Source organism: Hemicordylus capensis, chromosome 2 (genome assembly GCF_027244095.1).
Source record: "Hemicordylus capensis ecotype Gifberg chromosome 2, rHemCap1.1.pri, whole genome shotgun sequence".
NCBI classification, from domain to species: domain Eukaryota; kingdom Metazoa; phylum Chordata; class Lepidosauria; order Squamata; family Cordylidae; genus Hemicordylus; species Hemicordylus capensis.
The window spans coordinates 235,611,079-235,633,738 of NC_069658.1; the positions used below are offsets into that span (position 1 = coordinate 235,611,079).

The 22,660-nt window shown below is 49.0% G+C and overlaps 1 protein-coding gene across 1 annotated transcript in view; it reads right to left on the bottom strand.

The window, feature by feature from the left end:
- The window catches only part of LOC128343867 (vomeronasal type-2 receptor 26-like), a 68,247-nt gene that overhangs the window by 30,031 nt on the left and 15,556 nt on the right, over window positions 1-22,660 (bottom strand). The window contains exon 3 of the mRNA XM_053293303.1: window positions 13,581-13,707. Within this exon, the coding sequence (XP_053149278.1) occupies window positions 13,581-13,707 (127 nt within the window). The remainder of the gene's footprint in view (window positions 1-13,580; window positions 13,708-22,660) is intronic.

The window sequence follows — 22,660 nt, forward strand, 5'->3', positions numbered from 1 at the left end:
ATCCCTAATGCACAAAATTGAAATGGAATCTAGTAAACTCAAAGCCAAACTTTTGTTTGAATGAAACACAGCCAGGAAACTAGTGGCAACATCTGTGTACTAACTAGACAACATTGCTGACCATTGCCCTTCTGACAACTAGACAGTCAGTTCAGGTGAACCCTTTCAATAACTGGGGCATCCCACTTAGCAGATTTCATGAAAGCATACCACGGCTGGATGGCTAGCTGAGATTTAAGCATCAATCTCCAGAATTATTTATGTTATTTATTAAGAGATTTAATATACTGCCCAATCCACAGACTCCGGGCGGTGTACAAACAAGAACAGCATCCAAGAATTAAGTGGGGTGATAAATAAACAACAAAAATTATTAAAGGGCAAACGCCTGGAGCAATGATTATGAAGCTGTTCATACAACCGAATACGAGGTAGAACAGGTGTCCTACCCAGGTTTGGGAGCTGTGCATGTTCCCACTTTTTGGTTGTGTGGGAACAAACAGCTAGGTTGAAGGAAGGAGAAGTGATTATGTGGGAGACAGGAGCTGGGTAGGACAGCACCATCCTACCCAGCTTTCCTACCCAGCACTTAACCAAGGTAGGAGGAAAAGCTGTCTTACCCAGCTCCTGTCTCCCGCACAATCACTTCTCCCTCCTCCTACCGAATTGTTTGCTCAAGGATAAAAAGCATATAGAAAAACAGGCCCTGCTGGGAGTGAACCAGCATGGCTTCCAGAAAGGTAAATCTTGCCTCACCAACCTTTTGGAGTTCTTTGAGAGTGTCCACAAGTGTGTGGATCAAGGTGATCCAGTTGACATAGTATACCTGGACTTCCAAAAAGCTTTTGACAAAATTCTTCATGAAAGACTCCTGAGGAAACTTAGCAGTCATGGGATAAGGGGACAAGTATAGGTATGGATTGCTACCTGGTTGAAAGACAGGAAACAGAGGGTAAGTATAAATGGAGAGTTTTCACAATGGAGGGAAGTAAGAAGTGGGTTCCCCCAGGGATCTGTACCAGGACCGGTGCTTTTTAATTTATTCATAAATGATCTAGAAGCAGGAGTAAGCAGCGATGTGGCCAAATTTGCAGATGATACCAAACTCTTTCGGGTAGTGAAATCCAAAATAGATTGTGAGGAGCTCCAAAAGGATCTCTCCAAACTGGGGGAGTGGGCGACAAAGTGGCAAATGCGGTTCAATGTTGGCAAGTGTAAAGTGATGAATATTGGGATGAAAAACCCCAACTTCAAGTATACGCTGATGGGATCCGAACTGTCAGGGATTGACCAGGAAAGGGATCTTGGGATCGTGGTGGACAGCTCGTTGAAAGTGTTGACTCAATGTGCGGTAGCTGTGAAAAAGGCCAATTCCATGCTAGGGATCTTTAGGGAGGGGATTGAAAATAAAACGGCTAATATTATAATGCCCTTATACAAAAACTATGGTGTGACCAAACTTGGAGTACAATTCTGCGTACAATTCTGGTCACCTCATCTAAAAAAGGACATTGTTGATCTGGAAAAGGTGCAGAAGAGGGCAACCAAGATGATCAGGGGCCTAGAGCACCTTTCTTATGAGGCAAGACTACAACACCTGGGGCTTTTTAGTTTAGAAAAATGATGGCTGCAGGGAGACATGATGGAGGTCTATAAAATCATGCATGGTGTGGAGAAAGTGGATAGAGAGAAATTCTCCCCCCTCTCACATAACACTAAACCAGGGGTCATCCCATGAAATTGATTGCTGGGAAATCTAAGACTAACAAACGGAATTACTTTTTCACACAATGCATAATCACCTTGTGGAATTCTCTGCCACAAGATGTGGTGACAGCCAACAACCTGGATGGCTTTAAGAAGGGTTTAGATAACTTCATGGAGGAGAGGTCTATCAACGGCTACTAGTCGGAGGACTGTGGGCCACCTCCATCCTCAAAGGCAGGATGCCTCTGAGTACCAGTTGCAGAGGAGTAACAGCAGGAGAGAGGGCATGCCCTCAACTCCTGCTTGTGGCTTCCAGCGGCATCTGGTGGGCCACTGTGCGAAACAGGATGCTGGACTAGATGAGCTTTGGGCCTAATCCAGCAGGACTGTTCTTATATTCTCACACAGCACCCAACCTTGGGCTGAACACTGGGTTGAAGTCTTCAGGAGACTTCTAGACTAGCAGATCTAATTGTTGTAGGAACTTAATGGCTAGGATGTCTCTGAACTATACAACCCAAGACTACCTCACCCATCAATGAAGAACATGACAGCATCTCAGTTATAATCCAAATGGGCCAGACCTTTTACTTCCTTCCTTATTTCTGGCATTTTATACCATCTTTCTGCCTTGAACAAGGCACCCAAAATTCGGGATGTACACGAAATTTGCTCCAATAGATTTGAATCACATTTTTAACCATTTGAATTTGAAACCATTGAATAGAGTGGAGATTCACTCGAACTGATTCAAATTCACCCACAGTTCATTCGGTCAAATTCTACCAAAATCGAATCTACTTTGGGCAAATTTGAATTTTCAAGCAAATATCCACTCTATTAAATGGGTTTGAACTCAAATTGATTTGAATTTGATTCAAATTCAGATTGATTGGAGTGGATTTCTCTTTTCTTGCCTTCCTCTCAGGGGATGCAAGTTTGGGGTAGTATATAAATATGTTTGATTGATTGATTGATTGATTGATAGCACCAAAATCAGTTCCTTTGTATCAAAAGTATCTTTCTTTAGGTACCATACAACCCATGTTTGATGTAAATTTATTACATAAAATGAGTCATTTTATTGAAACACAGGATGCAATTTGGTTTTCCAACAACTCCACTGATGCCAAAATAATCTAGTGAACAGCATGTTGAGCATATGCAGAGAAGTACTGAAGGGATATATCCCAACTTAGGAACACAATAAGCTGCCATATACTGAGTCCGACTATGATTCAGTCCATAGAATCTCTCTCAGCCCTATCCTGGAGAAGCCAGGGAGGAAACTTGTAACCTTCTGCATGCAAGCAAGAAGATGCTCTTCCAGTGCAGCTCCATCCCCTAAGAATATCTTACAGTGCTCACACACATAGTCTCCCATTCATATTAACTTGGAGGGAACCTGCTTAGCTAAGGGGACAAGTTATGCTTGCTACCACAAGACCAGCTCTCCTCCTACCTTCTTTGCCTTATTAAAGCTACTACAGAGTTATACTGCATCTTAAGGAAGAAAGCAGATGCCAGTCCAATACTGCCAGCTCTTTGGGCTATCAGAATTGCCTGGGAGCTATTACGGCCATCAACAGGAAGATGGGACAATAATCCAACAGCTGTCCTAAAGATATACACTTTGGGCCAAATGTAAAGGCAACCAGCCAAGCTCTGACCTTACTGTCCTGTCTTCAGTGAGACAGCCGCACTGGAAACACAGTTTGGGATATGTAATAGAGCTTGTACAAAGCTAATTTGCATGTGATTCAGATCTAAAGACACTCGATCCAAATAGCAGCTCCATAAAGAAGTTTTATTTTATTTTATTTTATTGTTAAATGTCTATACCGCCTTTCATTAAAAACAATCCCAATGCGGTTTACAAAAGCTAAAACACATAGAATAAAAATGACAGTTAAAAGTATTAAGCTAAAAATATGAAAACAAATCTGATTTAAAATATATAAAATACAAACATAAAAACTGTACACAGATAAAAAGACACAGAAGCAGCAATAGAACGATCATGTAAAGGCCTAGATAAAAAGCCAAGATTTAGCAAACTTTCTAAAACCTGTGATGGAGTCCAAGGAGCGGATGAGCACTGGGAGAGCAAAGAATGGAAGAGGGAAGATCTTGGGCTGGCAGTGACTGTGTTTCTGCTTCTGCCCTACCTTTCTTCAGGTGTGTTCAATCTATGGGGCTGACTCTGCTGCTTTAAAGCTCAGGCTGGGCCAGGGCCTGAAGAAGGGAAGAGGGAAGATCTTGGGCTGGCAGTGACTGTGTTTCTGCTTCTGCCCTACCTTTCTTCAGGTGTGTTCCATCTATGGGGCTGACTCTGCTGCTTTAAAGCTCAGGCTGGGCCAGGGCCTGAAGAAGGGAAGAGGGAAGATCTTGGGCTGGCAGTGACTGTGTTTCTGCTTCTGCCCTACCTTTCTTCAGGTGTGTTCCATCTATGGGGCTGACTCTGCTGCTTTAAAGCTCAGGCTGGGCCAGGGGCGTGAGCCGCTTGGCGAGAGCACAAGGGCTCTCGTCCTTGTGGCTCTCAGCCGTGGGGTGAGCTGCCTGGGGCCCTGGAGATCTTTTCCTTCTGCCCTGAAGATCTGTCTTCCCACAGTCAAGAAGCTAGCAGGAGATCACGCAAGTCTGGTCTTGGTTTTTTATTAAGCCAAGAAGCCGTGGTGGTTTATTCTGGGGAGATGTGCCTGGGGGAGCGAAAAAGTGGGTCTGGAGTGGGGGCGGCAATATCACGGGTAGCGGGCAGAGGGAGGTATGGCGGTGGGAGTTCGGCAGGCCATTACAGGGGAAATCAGTCCAGGCAATTGAGGCCTGTTCCTTTTTCCGGCCCTTCTCCCAACCCTCTGACCCTAGGGAGCTCTGGGAACACTCCTTCGAGGATTAGGGTGTTGCTGCTGAATGCCAGGTCAGTTAACACAAAAACATCTCTTCTCCACGATCTGATTGTGGATGAGCGTGCTGACCTGGTATGCGTGACGGAGACCTGGTTGGATCCGCTGGGCGGGGTTGGTCTCTCTCAGCTTTGTCCTCCAGGTTTCCAGATCGTGCAGCAGCCCCGCCTCGAGGGTCGGGGAGGAGGCGTTGCAGTCATCTTTCGTGAGACTCTTCCCGTTTCCAGGTGCCCGATCAGGCAATCTCAGAATTTTGAGTGTTTGTCCTTGAGGGTGGGCCTCCGAGATAGGCTGGGGATTCTGCTGGTGTACCGACCACCCCGCTGCACTTCAGTCTCCCTACCTGAGCTGGCGGGGGTGGTCTCGGAGGTGGCCTTGGGTTCCCCCAGGCTTATTGTTTTGGGGGATTTCAATGTCCACGCTGAGGCCCCCCTAGTGGGTGCGGCTCAGGATTTCATGGCCTCCATGGCAACCATGGGCCTGTCTCAATTGGTATCGGGCCCTACCCACGTGGCGGGACACACTCTGGATCTGGTTTTTGCCGACCGGGAAATAAATGATCTGGAGATGGGGGAATTTGAGACCACTCCCTTGTCATGGACAGATCATCACCTGGTGGGGTTTAGTTTGACTGCTCCGTCTACCCTCTGCAGGGGTGGTGGGCCGATTAAGATGGTCCGCCCCCGGAGGCTTATGGATCCGCTTGGATTTCAGACAGCCCTCGGGGAGTTTCCAGTGTCCAGAGCTGGTGACCCTGTCGAGGCCTTGGTTGATCTCTGGAATGGAGAGATGGCCCGGGCTGTTGACACGGTTGCCCCCAAGTGCCCTCTCCGCCTTGGTGGAGCCCGTTCGGCTCCTTGGTTTTCCTCGGAGCTTAGGGCGATGAAGCAACTCGGGCGACGGCTGGAGCGACGCTGGAGGAAGAGTTGTCACAAATCCGACCGAACACGGGCTAGAGCCCATTTTAGGGACTATGCCGTGGCGGTGGGGGCGGCGAAGAAATGCTTTTTCTCCGCCTCCATTGCGTCTGCTCAGTGCAGACAAACAGAGCTGTTTCGTGTGGTGAAAACATTGCTCCACACATCCCCCCGGACAATGGGGGAGGAGCCATCTACAGCTCTTTGTGATCGGTTTGCCTGTCGCTTTGCAGATAAAGTCGCTTGCATCCGTGCTGACCTGGACTCCAGAGTTTTGGCAGTTCCAGCAGACGTGCCTTTGGTACCATCTGGTCCCGTTGTGTTGGATTCTTTTCAGTTGCTGCGGCCTGAGGATGTGGACAAGATCCTGGGCAGTGTGTGGGCGACTTCGTGCGCTCTTGACCCTTGCCCTTCATGGCTAATAAAAGCTGCCAGGGAGGGGACAGGTAGATGGCTGGAGGCGATCGTTAATGCTTCATTAAGGGAGGGCAGGATGCCATCGTGCCTTAAGGAGGCGGTGGTAAGACCTCTATTAAAAAAGCCCTCCCTTGATCCCTCCAACCTGGACAACTATAGACCTGTGTCTAACCTCCCCTTTTTGGGCAAGGTGATGGAGCGTGTGGTGGCGTCCCAGCTGCAGAGGGTCTTGGATGATACGGATTATCTGGACCCTTTTCAATCTGGCTTTTCAATCTGGCTTCAATACGCCCCGGGTATGGGACTGAGACTGCCTTGGTCGCCCTAGTGGATGACCTACTCCGGGAACTAGACAGGGGGAGTGCGTCCCTGTTGGTTCTGCTGGACCTCTCGGCGGCGTTCGATACCATCGACCATGGTATCCTTCTGGGCCGCCTCTCGAGTATGGGAATCGGAGGCACTGTGTTGCAGTGGTTTCGGTCCTTTCTTGAAGGGAGGGTTCAGAAGGTGGTGCTGGGGGACTACTGCTCGGCCCCGTGGCCGTTGGCCTGTGGGGTCCCGCAGGGATCGGTCTTGTCCCCCATGCTGTTTAACATCTACATGAAGCCGCTGGGAGAGGTCATCCGGGGATCTGGACTGAGTTGTCAGCAATATGCGGATGACACTCAGCTCTATCTCTCCTTGTCATCTGATCCTAGGGAGGCGGTGGATGTCCTGAATCGGGGGCTGGAGGCCGTGATGGGTTGGATGTGGGCTAACAAACTGAAATTGAATCCGGATAAGACGGAGGTACTATTGGTCAGTAGGAGAGCCAATCGGGATGAGGAGATTTTACCGGTTCTGGATGGGGTTGCACTCCCCTTGAAGGAGCAAGTACGCAGCTTGGGGGTACTACTGGACCCGGCTCTGCTTTTGGAAGCTCAGGTGGAGGCGGTGGCCAGGGGTGCCTTTGCACGGCTTCGGCTGGTGCGCCAGCTGCGTCCCTTTCTCGAGAAGGCAGATCTGGCCACGGTTACCCACGCCTTAGTCACGTCGCGGCTGGATTACTGTAACGCGCTCTACATGGGGCTGCCCTTGAAGAATATCCGGAAACTGCAGCTAGTGCAAAACGCGGCAGCGAGGGTTTTATCCGGAGCTGCCCGTTGGGAACATATTACCCCCATTTTGAAAGAGCTGCACTGGCTGCCGGTTCGTTTCCGGGTCCAATTCAAGGTGCTGGTTTTGACCTTTAAAGCCCTAAACGGTTTGGGCCCGGGGTATCTGAGGGACCGCCTGCTCCCACGGGTTGCTGCCCGCTTGACAAGGACATCTGAGGGGGCCCTGCTCCGGGTGCCGACAATGAGGGAGGCCCGGCTGTCGTGCACTCGGGACAGGGCCTTCTCTGTTGCTGCCCCCAGACTCTGGAATGCTCTCCCAGTGGCCATTCGTTCCTCGGACTCCATCACGGCTTTTAGAAAGCTTTTAAAGACTTGGATTTTTACCCAGGCTTTTACATGATCATTTTCTACTGCAGCTTCTTTGTGTTTTTATTTGTTTATTTATTGTATTGTTTTTATGCCTGTTTTTATGTTTTTATATTTTTAGCATGATGTTTTTATTGTCTTTTTATTGTATGTTTTAAACTTTTGTAAACCGCCTTGGGGTTATCTTTTTAACGAAAGGCGGTATATAAATGCAAAAATAAATAAATAAATAAAATAAATTCTAAAGTCTGGGGGCAGCAACAGAGAAGGCCCCATCCCGTGTGCACGACAACTGAGCCTCCCTCATTATCGGCACCCAGACCAGAGTGATCTTATCAAGCGGGAAGCAACCCTTGGGAGAAGGTGGTCCATCAGGTGTCCCGGGCCCAAACCGTTGAGGGCTTTAAAGGTCAAAACTAGCACCTTGAATTGGACCTGGAAACACACTTGAGAAGATTAGGGTGTGCACAAAACCAGTTTGCCCAGTTCAGTTCAAGTCTGAACCAAACTGAACTGGGCATATTTCGTTTTGCCCCGCAAACAGACCCCGCCCAGCTCAGCTCAAATTCAAGCCGGTTCAGGGGTTCTACAGCTTTTGGGGGGGGGGAATTACAACTCACTGCCTCGGCTAGGGCAGGGGAGTTGCTATAGCCATGGGAGGGACTCCGGCAATCCCACCCCCACCAGCCTCCCCCTGGCTTTCCATGGCCTGTTTCCAAAATGGCCACCGCCATGCCAGAAAAGGCCAGAACAGCCCAGGGTAGACATGAGGGAGGCCAGCAGGGGAAGGGGGAACCTCCAGTCTCCCCATGGCCACATCAGCACCTCCCAGAGGTGTTGAGTTGTTTAAAAAAATTACTATAAAACCCCTAAACCTGACCTGGGCTGGCCGGTGGGGGGTCAGTACAACCTCAAGCTGGACCAGGGTGGTCCGCAAGACCTCAGTGATGAACTGGCTCAAGGTCAAGCCGGTTTGCACATCCCTAGAGAAGATATCTTTGAGTTGAAAACTTTTTAAATGACAATGGGACCAACTAACCCCACCCACCACCCACCTTAATGTAGAAAAAGTGAAAGGGAGCAGTCCACTAGCTGAAGCTTTCTGGGAAGTATGACATCTGTGTGTGGACCATGAAAGGAAGTGCTGAAACAGAGAAGGTTTTTAACCTTGTAGTGGATTTAACCCAGCCTTTGTTTCAAAGTAAGCCCACGTGAGGGGAAGAAAAATGCTGCATCATCCTCTCTCTTACTTTCACCCACAAAGGTTGTTCCTTTAAACTTAAACTGTTCCTTTAGTCGCAAAATTGTTGCCACCACACCCACTTTTTAACAGAGTTTAATCCCCCCCTGTTGTGGGCGAAATTCCAGGGAACTCTCCTTCTCTTTACCAATGGAAAGTTTTTTTAAAACTACCCAAAAAAACCCTTACACATGCAGCCTACAAGGGATGAGATAGCTTGGTAGAGTTGCTAGCAATCAGACTTCTCTTTACCAATGGAAAGTTTAAAAAAAACAAAACACCAAAAAAAAAACCTTACACGTGCAGCCTACAAGTGATGAGATAACTTTTTCTGAGTTCAAATTTTTATTAACTTTTAACAATAATAATAACCATAACAATCAAGTGATGAGATAACTTGGTAGAGTTGCTAGCAATCAAACTTGAGATGTGTGTTGCATCAGAGTCAAACCCTTTCAACCCTCCTTTCCTGAGTTAAAAATCCACTCAGAGGCTTATCAAAATTTCAAAGATTAAAAAAAAGGAAAACAAGCTTTATTTAAAGTACTACAAACTGCTTCCGTCTAAGGCTTTCTCAGCTTACAGTTTCAGGTAAAAGAAACACTCAGTAACTACAAGAATACTTCAGAAAGCACCCTCAGATGATATTGAAACGGTCCACTTTAAAAATCGTAGTTACCCAGTTGCAAAGAACATAGATGTAAGAAAATACAAAAAAAGCCCCTTTTGAGAGTTTACAGAGACTTTTGCAATGCCCTGCTGGAATGGCACCAGCTCTGTTTCTCTTAGCTTGTTACATTACAGATATAACACAGTAAAACAGTTGCAAGTTCATGCAAGGCAAAACAAAATAAAATAAGAAGTCTAAAAGTGGGCTAACTAATAAACTCTTCCCTAGACTAAACCTTTCCCCAAAGCCAAAGACCTGGCTTCCTTCCTGAACTCACCAAATTCATGAAAGAAATTTCAGTCACCTGCAATCCTAACTTCCCAGGATTGCAGTCCTCCTGGTTGCAGCCATTCCCTGGCCAGCCAACCTGCTGTTAGCCCTGCCTGGCTCCAACTGAGAACAAAGAACCCCTTTTCTTCCTGCCACAAAGCTCTCTAGGTCCTGCCCAACGTGTGCTGAATGGCTAATCCCTAGAAGTCACTGCCTGTCAGTCAAGACAGGGTTCACTTCTGGTTCACTCTTTAGGGGAGGGAGGGGCCGTTCACTACAAACCTGTTCCATGACTTGTTCATCAAGGAGCCACCTGCAGTGAGTAAACCTCCTGAAAGCAAAAATCTTGGATTCTGCATAACTGATCATTAACGAGTTGCAATGAACAAATTGTCACCAATCTCATAACAACTTGCTATTGAGGCGAGTCTCATGATCAGTGAGACTCGCCGGAAGGGGGTTTGCGGAGAGAGTGGGCTTAGCCCGCTCTCCCAGCAAATGATCGGAAGGCAGCCCTGGGCGGCCGGATCGGCCACCCACACGACTGCTGGCTCCGTCATAGAGCTGGGGTGGCTGTGGGGATCGGGGGCACTTGCAACCTCCCGGTTGGGGGTCTACTTGTGTGTCACCGCGCACCGCAGCAACACACAAGCAAAAAGATGTGGTTAACAGAGGGCTCACTTCGTTAACCTCATCTTAGGGGAGGGGTATTTTTGAGGGCTAGCTGCCAGGAGACGCACGGCTCCCATTGCAGCACAAGACTGCCCAAAAGTGGACTACGCTCCCTTAGCCCACTTTTGGGTGATCGTGAGAATAGCCTCGTTTTCTACATTTGCTATTGCTGTACCTGTTATAACAGAAACGTCATCTCATGAGGAGAAAGAGTTTTTTGGGTTAGTTTGTTTTTAATTCCAAGCGTTAAAGGTAGGATGGATACAGGCAACATGGCTTGCCCTCCTTCCAATGGAAACCTCTTTGTATTTCTGGATCAGACCCCAAACCTGGAAAGCAACAGGTTCCAGATCCATTCCAAAGAATCATCCGTCACCATCAGAAGCTGTGGTGGGAAAGGTATTTCTAGTGGGGACCAGATGCTAGTAGGATCAGATGTCATCCTTAGTTTTTGACTTTAGATGTTCCCTTGAATTCAGATCAGGTCTCAACATAATAATGTAGCATTTGGGAAGAAAGATGCAGCCCAGTAACCCAGCACTGGAGGCCAAGATGGAGAAGACCTGAACGGCCACCATGTATTTCCCCTTTGTGCTCAGATAGGCGGGCACAAAGGACACCCAGACACTGCAAAAGACCAGCATGCTGAAGGTGATCAGCTTGGCTTCATTGAAGGCCCCAGGCAGCTTTCTGGCAGGGAAAGCCACTGTGAAACAGATGGCAGCCAGGAACCCCATGTAGCCAAGGGCAGTATAAAAAATGGCAGCAGGCCCTTCATTACATTGCAAGATAATCTGTCCAAGCTGAGAGTGCATGTCAGAGTCCGGGAAGGGTGGAGAGATCCCCAGGCAGACGGTGCAAATGCCAAGCTGAACACTAGAACAGCAAAAGACAATGGAGATGGACAAATGCTTCCCCAGCCATCTCCTCGTCTTTCCCCCTGGTTTGGTGGCCATGAATGCGACCACCACAGTGATGGTTTTTGCCAACAAAGAAGAGACAGCAACTGAGAAAATAATGCTGAAGGCTGTTTGTCGGAGAAGGCAGGTCATCTTCCCAGGCTGACCAATGAACAGAAAAGAGGATACAAAAGAAAGCAAGAGGGAAACCAGGAGAATGAAGGAGAGGTCCCGGTTGTTGGCTTTGACTACTGGAGTGTCTATGTATTTAATGAAGATGCCTAACACAAAAGCTGTGGTGACGGACAAATATAAGGCAAAGGAAGTTAGGATGATCCCCATAGGTTCTTCATAGGACAAGAAGGTTTTCACTTTGGGGACACATAGATCTCGGTCCTTGTTTGGATACTGATCTTCAGGACACTTCTGGCAATGGTCTGCATCTGAAACAAGAGAGGTGATCAGAATCATCAGGCTCTAGCTTGTATCCATAATACTTTGCATTTGATTCCATTTCTTAAAATGTGTGTTTGGCAGTGAATGGAGCTGACGCCCCCATTGGGACATGTGCTCATGAACACACAGTATACATGCCTGGCCATTTTAAAAGATTGCGATCTTTAGGAATTGGCCACATGCGGCTGCCTCAGAACCCAACCCACTTACTCACCCAGGACATAGGATTGAGATGCACTTTTTAAAGGCACTGTGGTCAAAGGTACTGTGGTCAAGGAGATTGATTATTGAAAAACAATTTAATCATTTAGGGAATTGGCCAACATATCACAAAACCAATCACATTTGTGGGGAATTAGCAAGTATGAAACAAATAGTCATCAGCAATCAAGTAAGGGTCCAACTTGATGGCAGGATGGCCAAAAAGGAGGGCAACTAAGAGGAAGGTTTATGCCTCAAGCTTCACAGAGCACATAGCAAAACCTGACCGACACAAGCTCCAGTTAGCACAGTAGCTGACAAAGGAAGCTGACAGAATAGCTGACCCCTGCTAAATGAGCAAGGAGTGGTGGTGCTGGTAATGCATAATTGATCTTTCAAAGCGGTGATTCTCTTATATTTAGCAGGGGGAGAGCAACTGGCCCTATCCAACCCCAGCACAGAATCCCTCCTGTTGCTGTTGCTGGTGTCTACCTTGTGTTTCTTTTTAGACAGTGAGGCGAGTCTCACCATCAATGAGACTCGCCGTAAGGAGGTTAGTGGGGAGAGTGGGCTTAGCCCGCTCTCCCCACAGACAATCAGTCCTGCAGTCCTTGGTGGCCGGATCGGCCGCCCAAATGAGTGCCAGCTCTGTCACGGAGACGGCAGGGATCAGGGTCCATGCAGCCCCTGGAAATTCCAGGATGCCCTGCGTGGGTGCACGGGACATCCTGGAGAGACCCCCGAGCCCAGGAGGCTGCTTGCAGCCTCCCAGTCGGGGGTTGCCTTGTGTGTTGCCGTGGCGCGGAGCCACACCACAGCAATACACGATCCAATAAACGGGGTTAGCGGAGTGCACACGCTGCTAACCCCGTTTAAGGGGAGGGCTGCAGAAGCGGGTCACCCACTTGGGAGAAACTGGGTGCACCTGCGAGCCTGGTGGTTCTCACGCTTGGCCAAAATCGGGCTAGGCTCACTTAGCCCAATTTTGGCCGATCGTGCGAATTACCTCAGTGAGCCCTTTGGAGTCAGTGAACAATGTTGTATGTAAATCACTCTGTGAACATTTGGTTGAAAAGCACTATATAAATAGTAGCAGCAGAAGTGAGGAAAGAGAGAGAGAGAGGGGGGCGTTATAGTGGAGAAGTGGAGAAGATGCAACAATCCCTCCTCCTCCTGTCCTGAAAAAAATGGGACACAGAGGTAACCATCTTTTCCCATACTCCTAATTTGAAAATGATGGCTGTTTTATGGTTGTTTCACTGATTGCCATCAGGTGGTGCTAAGAATATAACACAACCGCCATTCTAGTGTGGATTCCCCATTTTATTTTTCGTAGCAATTTAAACCAATATTAGAATATATCAGCATCTGGAGGATCCCCTAGACTCTCCGTTCCCTGTACAGGGGGTGTGAGGGGGTGCTAAGCGATACTTTGATCCACTGGGTGTCATCTTACCAGCTGCTCTTCTTCATATATCCTTGATATATTATTAATGGTATGTTACTATTTGTATACCACTCTGGAAATGATTATTGAAGACTGATATTTATATTTATGTAAAAGAGGCAGACCCACTTCTTCATGGTTGTGTCTGCCCCAATCACAGACAGAGCAGAGTGGAGGATGGAATAAAAAGGGTTTATGGGCATTAATTATGGAGATAAAAATTACAGAAGCCAAGTGAGTCTAAGTTCAAAAGTGTCTAAGCGTCTTCCAGCAAAGTGTGTGAGTCAATCATTGCCTCTTTCCTATGGAGTCACTTACCTTCCTGAGTGGAGATTGTCTCTTCTGCACATGGAGAACAAGCATAGCAGCAAGGTGGTTGTCCTTCCTGTATCATCTTCATGTATCCAGGTTGACAGCTTTCGGTGCACCTGGCACGAGGCACAGTCTAACCATAAAGAGAAGGGACATCAGGGAAAATGTTGCTTGTCCTGAGCGCAACAGAGTTGCCCCACCCAGCCTTAACTGAAGCATGAGTAGGGGGTGGCGATTTGATTGGTTGAAGGGACTGGGTGGGTAGAACAAACACACAGCTCAAGGCTTGTGCCTGCCCAGTTCCTCACTCAACCTTTGGGTGGCATTTCTCCTGCCCCCCGCCCAGAGAACAGTGTGGGCTTCCACTGGTCATCACTTGGGGGGTTGAGTACACATTTGGGGGGGGCTCCATGAATTGGCTGGTTTGGAGGGCTGCTTTCTTTTCCTAACCCACACGGAGGTGGGTGTCACAATCATTGAGACCTGCTTTGTAAGGGTGAGCAGGGAGAGCTTAGCACTATGGATCCCATAGGATCCAGAAATCATGAGATCTCCATTTTGTTTCACCTGTGGCTAACTCAAAGGGCATGTCATTTTGGCACATAGCCTGGGAGAAAAAACTCATAGCTCAGGTTCAAAGTCCAGGACTGCAGGACCCCATGCTTGTCACCCCCTGATTACTTACAGGTGGGAAGCCGGAGTAGACGTGATCTAATCAAGCACCATACTTTTAAAGAATTGGCCAAATATTTCCCCTATGTTGGCACAGTGGATCAGGACAAGATAGCACCTCCTCGGAAGGAGCAATAAGAGAGTATCAGATCGAGCTGGGTCTCACGATCAGTGAGACCCGGTTACTTTGGGTGAGTGGGGAGGAGTCCTGGGTGGCCGGATCAGCCGCTCACACAATTGCCGGCTCCGTGATGGAGCCGGTGGGGGGTGGGGGGTGGGGGGAGTGGAGGCCGATCGGCCCCTGCAAACTCCAGCATGCCCTGCACAAGCACGCAGGGCATGCTGGCGAGACCCCCGGAGCCGGTAGGCGGCTTTTCGCCTCCCCTCCGAGGGTCTCCTCATGAGTAGGCGTGGCACGAAACCGTGCCGTGGCTACTCATGATTGTTAAAACCAGGTTTGCGGAGTGCTCACTCAACAAACCTGGATTTATGCCACGGGTTCTTGAGCGGGTTACCCGCTCTAGAACCACAAGGCTTGCAGCCGAGCCCGGTGGTTCTCACGATCGACAAAAATCAGGCTAGGCTCTCCTAGCCCGATTCTTGTTGATTGTGAGAATAGCCCTAGTGTCTCCTCTGCTAATGAGTATGTTAATGGTTGGCTCCAGACACAGGAAGCTAGCCTTTTTAGTTACTCTCAGATATTCTAACAGACACGAGAGATAAACTTTGATGTGTCCATTTCGTTTCTCCCTACACGGGTCTTTCAGACCTTTCCCAGCATTTGTTCAAGGAGAGGTCCACTCTTCACTTTTGAATAGGACAATGTTGTGTCCTGTCCGTTGTCCTTATTGTCCACATTATCAAGGTGCAATCAGCTTTATGCCCTTGGGCAAGAATTTTCCTATAAGAGACCAAGACACCATCTCTACCCCAGATTCATCAGGTATTTCCTCCTTGGATCCACCAACCTTTTACTACATTCTGGCACAGACACCCTCATCTTGCCCTGCCTTGACCCTTGCTCCTGCTTTCCTTTTCACCTCCAGATCGGTCTTTATTCCTAACCCAGTCTGTAAAGCACTCCTGGCTGTGAGATTCTAGTGCATTTTTTTTTTCCTGGCTCCTGGACCTCTACCTGGTCCCTGTGTTCCCGCTCCCACCATCCTGCCTACCCCGGAGGAGAGAAACTTCTCGGGAATGACCAAACTGCAAGGGTTCGCAGCATCCCTCTGGAAAAGATCGAAGTAATATCTAACCCCTGTTCTCAAACCTCTTACTCCGTTTCCTCCTTCTCCTAAAATCCCAAACTGTCCGTTTCTTTTTTGTCAGCCTTGAGTGACCATAGTTCAGAAACTCAAGCCAAATTGCCTCTTTGTGGGCTGTAATATAGTCCTTTGTAACTTGTTGATCTTGCTAATCTTGTTAGTTTACCATTATTGCTCATTAACCATTATTTTCTCTTCCTGAACCCCCCGAACCCTTCAATAAACCTCATTTTATTTTTGAACTTTAACTTCTCCATTTGTTTCTTTCCATGACTGAAGCTTTGAACAAATTTATTCTCACGATCAGTGAGACCCGGTTTCTTTGGGTGAGCGGGGAGGAAGCCATGGGCGGGCAGATCAGCCGCTCACACGATTGCCGGCTCCGTGACGGAGCCGGCGGGGGCTGGGGAGCTCGGGGGCCACGTGGCCCCCAGAAGCCCCAGTATGCCCTGCATGAGTGCACAGGGCATACTGGGGAGACCCCCGGAGCTGGGAGGTGACTTTTCACCTCCCCTCCGGGGGTCTACTCGCGAGTAGCCATGACACAGAACTGCACCACAGTTACTCATGACCAGATAGCCCGGGTTTGCGGAGCACTCGCTCCGCAAACCCGGGCTAAGAGGAGGGCTACAGGAGCGGGTTACCTGCTCGAGAACCACCGGGCTCACAGCCGAGCCCAGTGGTTCTCACGACTGGGAAAAATTGGGCTAGGCTTTCCTAGCCCGATTTTTCCCGATTGTGAGAATAGCCCCAAAATGTTTCTGGGCAAACTACAACATGCTGGTTATTACCTATAAAGCCTTGAACGGCTTGGGCCCAGGGGATTTAAGACAGTGTCGTCGTCTTCATGAACCCCACTGTATCTTATGATCACCGGGGGAGTCAGGTTGCAGTTACAACCGGCTCGTTTGGAGGTGACCTCAAACTGGGCTTTTTCTAGGGTTGCCCCCAGGCTCTGGGACACACTCCCAAATGAAACGAGAACCTCCCCACCTCTGACTGTTTCTTAGTGACTTTTCAAAACATACTTAATTTATCTGGTTTATACTGTTTTAGAGTTTCATAGATGGTTATTTTAGCTTTGTTTTAAGTGATTTAAGGTTTTAATTGTTGTGTTTAAATTTGTAAAGCACCCAGAGATTTTATATTGGCTGGTATATAAAAATGATATTTTTTTAACAACTTTAAAGACATGGTGAGCAGTATGATTCATTTCTAATAACGAAACCATGCTAACAGTTTGCGTCCCACCCACCCAGGGACGTGAGGACAATTGATCAGAGGGGGATGAGCTTCCCTTGGCCACCAGGGTCTGGAAAGCCACCCAGGCACCCCTTCGCCCAGGGCAACCCTTTGCTCCCGACCTTCCCGCACCCAGCCAGCAAGTTCACCAGCTGGGAGCATGAAGTGCCCCCTCTCCTTCCTAGCCAGAGTTTCATTGAAATGGTGGCTGGCTTGGGCCTCTCTGCTTTTAGCAAGGCAGAGAGGCAAAAAACAGAGCCAGCCAGTGTTTCAATGAAACGTTGGATGGGAAGGATGCCTAGTGGCCACTCCCCTATCTCCATGTTGGATGCATAGGGCATAGTCTGTGCCAGGATGGGGCTATTCAGCCCCACTGCCCAGTCTCCTCACCCCAGTCAGCAGTTCATTTAAACACTTTCTGGGAGCAACTTGGACTACGAGGCAGAGAATTCAACGAACCGCCGACCAAGGAGGGGGAAATCCGGAGTGTATACATGAGATTCAGCAGTCATAATGACAAGCCAACCTATGTTACAATGTCCTGCAGGTGTTTCCAGAACCATGGTGGGGGCACTGCGCACTGCTGTTATGCAGTTGCAGAAAAATTTGCAAAGGCAGTTCCTGAATGGTTCTAAAGATGCTGCACTGATGCAGTGGCAATTTTTGACACCCTTCCCACGCCCAGGAAGTTTTCTGAGCCACCCAAGGGCTGCACAATGCTCAGGGACATATCTTCAGGTGGCACAAAGGGCTTCCCGGGGAAGGGGAGGGCGTCCAAAATTGCTGCTTCCCTGCTGCAGTTATCAGGAAAGTTCCGTTAAGCTGCTCTCTTGCTGGGCTCGTGCAGCCTTGCTCTGTATGTGTAGGTGTAGCTGTATTTGACTGCTAGAAACATGTCCCTGATGGCTGTGCAGCTCTCAAGGACGTGTTCCTGGCAGCCAAAATGCACTTTTGGAGGGAGGGGAGATCAGCAAAAATTGCTCCCCCCTCTCCCTGTGCACACATTTGGCTGCTCAGCATTACTTTGGTTGAGCTCTGAAGCAACCTCTTGCAAGGACACAGCTCTTGTTCTGCCTTAATAACATTGCAGAATAAGTGAGCCACTGTTTCTTGCCTTTATATTGTAAACCTCCCTAGTTTACAATGTGATGAAATTGAGGAAAAGTTTGATGACAGTTAATGGCTCACATAACACACAATGAAACGTGGGTGGTAGGAGCACTGCTCGTGCTGTGGCACATCTATAACCACCACTGATGCAGTTGTGCGTGAGTGCTGTTCCACTCTGGTGGAAGGGTGTGCAAACACAGTTGTGCAACAGGATGCCCACTGGAAATAATGGGCATCCTGTTGCCAAACTGTGTTTGCACAACTTTCTGCTGGAGCGGATCAGCTCTCTTGCGCGACTGCATTGACGGTGAGCTGATATATCTAAATACGTTTAAAATATAAGCAGTGGTGGCTGGTCAGTAAGGGCAGGAGGGGCAGTGCCCCTCCAAACAAAAATAAACAAGCTAAAGGCTCAGACTTACCAGCAGTGAGGGACACCTTCAGAGCAGGGAGCTTCTTCCAGCCCCTCCTCCCCTGTCTGTAACTTGTTTTGGTCTTACTGGGCGGAATAGCTGCTACTCTAGCTGCTCCGGCCAATCTGATTCCTAGGGGGCTCCTGCTGGCACTGCCCCAGGAAGAACTAAAATAATGGGTTAAAAATGAACTTCTTGGTTGCTCCAGGGAGTATATTTTTAATACAATTTCCCCTTCTTCCTGGGGGCAGGGCCAGGAGGAGCCCCCTAGGAATCCGATCGGCTAGAGCAGCTTGAGTGGCAGCTGTTGCAGCCAGTAAGAACAAAAGAGGAAGTTGCAGGTAGAGGAAGAGGGGCTGGAGGAAGCTCCCTGCTTTGGAGGATTCCCTGGCTGCTAGTAATCCTGATTTTTTACTTGCTTGTTTGTTTGGTGGGAGGGGAGATGCAATCCCTGCTTTCTCCCTTCTGTCCCTCTTTCTGCCTTTTGCCCTTCCTTTCTGCTTTCTGGCAGCCTTTCTCCCTGCATTTTGTCCTGACTTTTTTGCTTTCTGCTTCCCACCCACCCAACCAACCACTCCCCAAAAAGAACACCTTTATGTTTTCTACTTTTGCCCTGCTGTTCTGCTCTTTCTGTTTTCTTCAATGCTGGCAGGCTTGGGTAAATACCCAAGCCCACTGGTGTGGAGGAAATGGCGGGGGGCAGGTTTCTGCCTCAGTGACCTGATCAAACTAGATAACCCCAACCCAGAGAACATCCGTTTTGTCACAGGATTTTGATTTTAAAAAAAAATAAGTTCAGCCCTGCTGAATCAGGTCCAAGGCCTATCTAGTCCAGAACCTTGTTCACACAGTGGCCCAACAGATGCCTCTGAAGACATGGCCCTGACAGCTTCATCATCAAGAATGAGTGCGGTCTTCCCATCTCTACACACATGGTATTCTCTACTAAGTTGGTTTAACTGCATTCGTAACCAAATTTGCTGTGTTAATATTCTGTAAAAGAATTGAACAGGGATCATATCCTTTCTACTATCTATCTATATACTTATTTCTTCTAGACGGGCCATGCGTGGCAACATGGTAGGAAGGAGGTGATTGGCTGAGTTTGCAAGCAGAAGCACCTGATTGGGCAGTGGGGATTCCATGTGCAGATAGGGAGAAGGAGCCTGTGAGAGCAGAAGCACCATGGTGATTGGGCAGTGGGGATTCCCTATGCAGATAGGGAGGAGGGGCCTGTGATGGTTAAGGTCAGTTGGAATGCAGCTGATACTGGTCGGAAGATGTTCTGGATATAAAAGGACAGCAGGCAGAGGTCTGCAAAAAGGCAGGTCCTGAGGGAGGAAAGAGCCCCTTCAGGAGAAGGAGGATGCCGCTGTGTAAATGAACAAAATCTGTTAACTCAGGGAGGGAGGGAGAAAAAACATGAAGGGAGGGGGAAGAAAGAGTGGAGAAGAGCGAGTGGAGGAGAGAGAGAGAGAAAAAGAAGGGAGGGGGAAGAGAGACAGAAGGAAGGGCAAGGGACGGGCCTGAGCTTGTCAGCAGCCTGACAGGAGAATGAGTGGCCATGGCGGCACTGGCAGCAAGGAAGGGCCCAGGCAACCACTGCTGCTGTTTGGGGCTACTGAGGCCATTGTCAGAGGGAGGCAGTCAGGCAAGGGATGGGCCTGGGCCTGTCAGCGGCCTGAGGGGAACGAGCGGCCATGGTGGTGGCAGCAGCGAGGAATGGCCCAGTCAACCACTGCTGCTGCTCCTGAAGGGAGGAGCAGGAGCGGGGCTCGGGTGAGGGTGGGGAGGTCTCTGGGGATAGGGGGCTGCAGTTTGGCCAATAGGCAGCAGCAATGCTGCAGCCACGACCAAGAAGGGTCAGGAGGATGGAAGCAACGGGATGGAGGAGGAGGAGCAGGAGTGCAGCTCAGGTGAGGGTGGGGAGATCTCTGAGGTGAGGGGAGCAATCAAGTACTAACACGCAGATGCTCTAGAGCGTGCAAGAGTTCCAGCATTGAAGCGAAGAGAAATAATGGCAGTGGTCAGGATGCAGAGGTGGAGGGCTGGCAGGCGAAGCCCCTCTGGTCAGAAGAGGTGGGTGGATGGCGGGCGAAGCCCTGCCAGCCAGGAAAAGGAGGTGGTAGCAGGGAGAAATGATGGCAGACGGCAGGCAAAGCCCTACCAGCCGGGAAGAGAAGGTGAGAGGCGGTGATGGGATGGCCTGGCCCTGGCCCGCCCAACAGGGAGAGCTGCAGGGGGGAGAGCGAGCGAGCGAGCTGAGGGGGGGAGAGCAGGCAAGCAAGCTGCAGGGGGGAGCAAGCGAGCTGCGGGGGAGAGTGAGCTGCAGGGGGAGAGCAAGGAAGCTGTGGGGGGGATGGCATAGGCTCAGTACACAACTGCACAGATGCTCTGTGCAGGGTCAGCTAGTTTATATGTAATAACCAACAAATTATGAGAGTGTTACAGGTTTCAAGAGATCAACGTGATCATTTCTCCTACCTTCTCATATAGCCTAGGCCACACAATGCCTTCTGGATTAATGGTGAATTCCACATCACGGAATGCCTGTTCCTTGACACTCCCAATTATCACTTTAGCTTGAGAACGGTTGGGAAAGAGCACCCAGTTCACAATATCAAAGCCATCTGCCTGCTCCTCAGTCTTGTCCAAATACAGTCTGTCCAATGAAGTGTTATAAAACTTTCTCAGGAGAGTATGAAGCTAGAATGGCAGAGAAAACAACAGCCTTTAGGAGACACAGTGCTCTTTTGGATCGCTCAACCTTGATCACTTTGAGTTCTATATCATTTTAGGCAAGGGCACATCTTATCTGGACTCATTGATCTACGCAGGGTGGCTGACATGTGACATCTAGATTAATGCTGCACTTGCTCAAGCATGTTCCACCATAATGTTATGCTAGCTAGCTGCACTATGTCAAGAGCTTTTCTTCTTCTAAGCGAATGCGAATATTCTTGCGCTCGTGCCACAAGGTGCCCAAACTGTGGTGGGTCTCCAGTTGGGAAACCTCTGGAGGGGGGCTGGTCCTGTGGTAGCAAGCATGAATAGTCCCCTTTGCTAAGCAGGGTCTGCCCTGGTTGCATTTGAATGGGTAACTACACGTGAGCACCGCGAGATAGTCATCATAGGGAATGGGGCCACTCTGAGAAGAGCATCTGCAGGTTTGCATGCCAAAGGTTCCAAGTTCCATCCCTGGCATCTCAAAGAGGGAGTCCTCACTGCTGTGAGTATCTATTGGATGGGAAACTATGATCTGAAGTCACCTTGGGGGACAAAAGGAAAGACATCAACTAGAAGGCAACTCTGGGAAGAGCAGACACAGCAGAGAAGCTGAGCAAGCCCTTCTAAACATCTAGTCTTTTCCACTTCAAACAAACCAAGAGGGGAGTTTTGCAGGGGCTGTTTCTCTCTAAGGGGTAGGTCTTAGTCTCTCTATCTCTGTGTGTGTTACTTGTTAGGCTTACTTGTTAGGGTTAACATATAACAGGGCTAGGAGTTCTTAGGGTTACCTAAAGGCAGTGTTCACTAGTAGTGGGGGTGGAGTCAGCTAGGGCTGGGAGGGGCCCCACATTCCTTCCTTTGACTCCCATCCAGTGTGACAGTTGGAAGCCTACTCTACATATGAGGTGTAGGCCCGAGAGCATAGCGAACAGAGCATAGTGAACAGTGATAGCAAACAGGACATAGGAGTTTTGCAGGAGTTTAGCGGGAAGTGTGCGGGGGAGCCTGGAACAAGCCCCCGCAATCACAAGGATCACAAGGAGCCTGGTGGAGAAGAGAACGTAAGTACATATCCCTCCCTCATATCCCTCATATTCTTGGGAAAGGCTGTTTGGACAGTTAAATAGCTGACCATTACAGCTGAGACCTATCCTAATAAACTATCTAATAAACGGACAATAAGCTCCCTAAATACTGTAAAGAGCCAACTAAAACAGTATGAAGATAGAAGGTCAGCAGGGGAAGGGGCACTTCCCAGTGTATTGCACAGAGTGCCACATGTACGACTATTTGCCCCATGGGCAGAAGTCATGGGTGTGTGCTCGGTGCAAGGAGCTCCTGGCTCTCAGGGAACAAATCCGTTCCCTCGAGACCAAGGTGGCGGATCTGGAGAAGCTCAGGGAGACAGAGAGGCATGTGGATGAGACCTTCAGGGATGTGATAGAGGCATCCCACTCCAGGGCTGGTAGCTCCTCTGCTGTCAGGGAGAATGAAGGTCTTGGGTGAGGAGGACATCGGTCTGAGGAAGAGAGAAATGCTCCTTTAGAAGGGACCCCTTCCGTGGATGATGAGCCCATATCCTCTCACACAGGGGATACTCCTCTGGGGGGTGGGGGCCTCCTTGTAGTTGGTGATTCAATCATTAGGGGGATAGAGA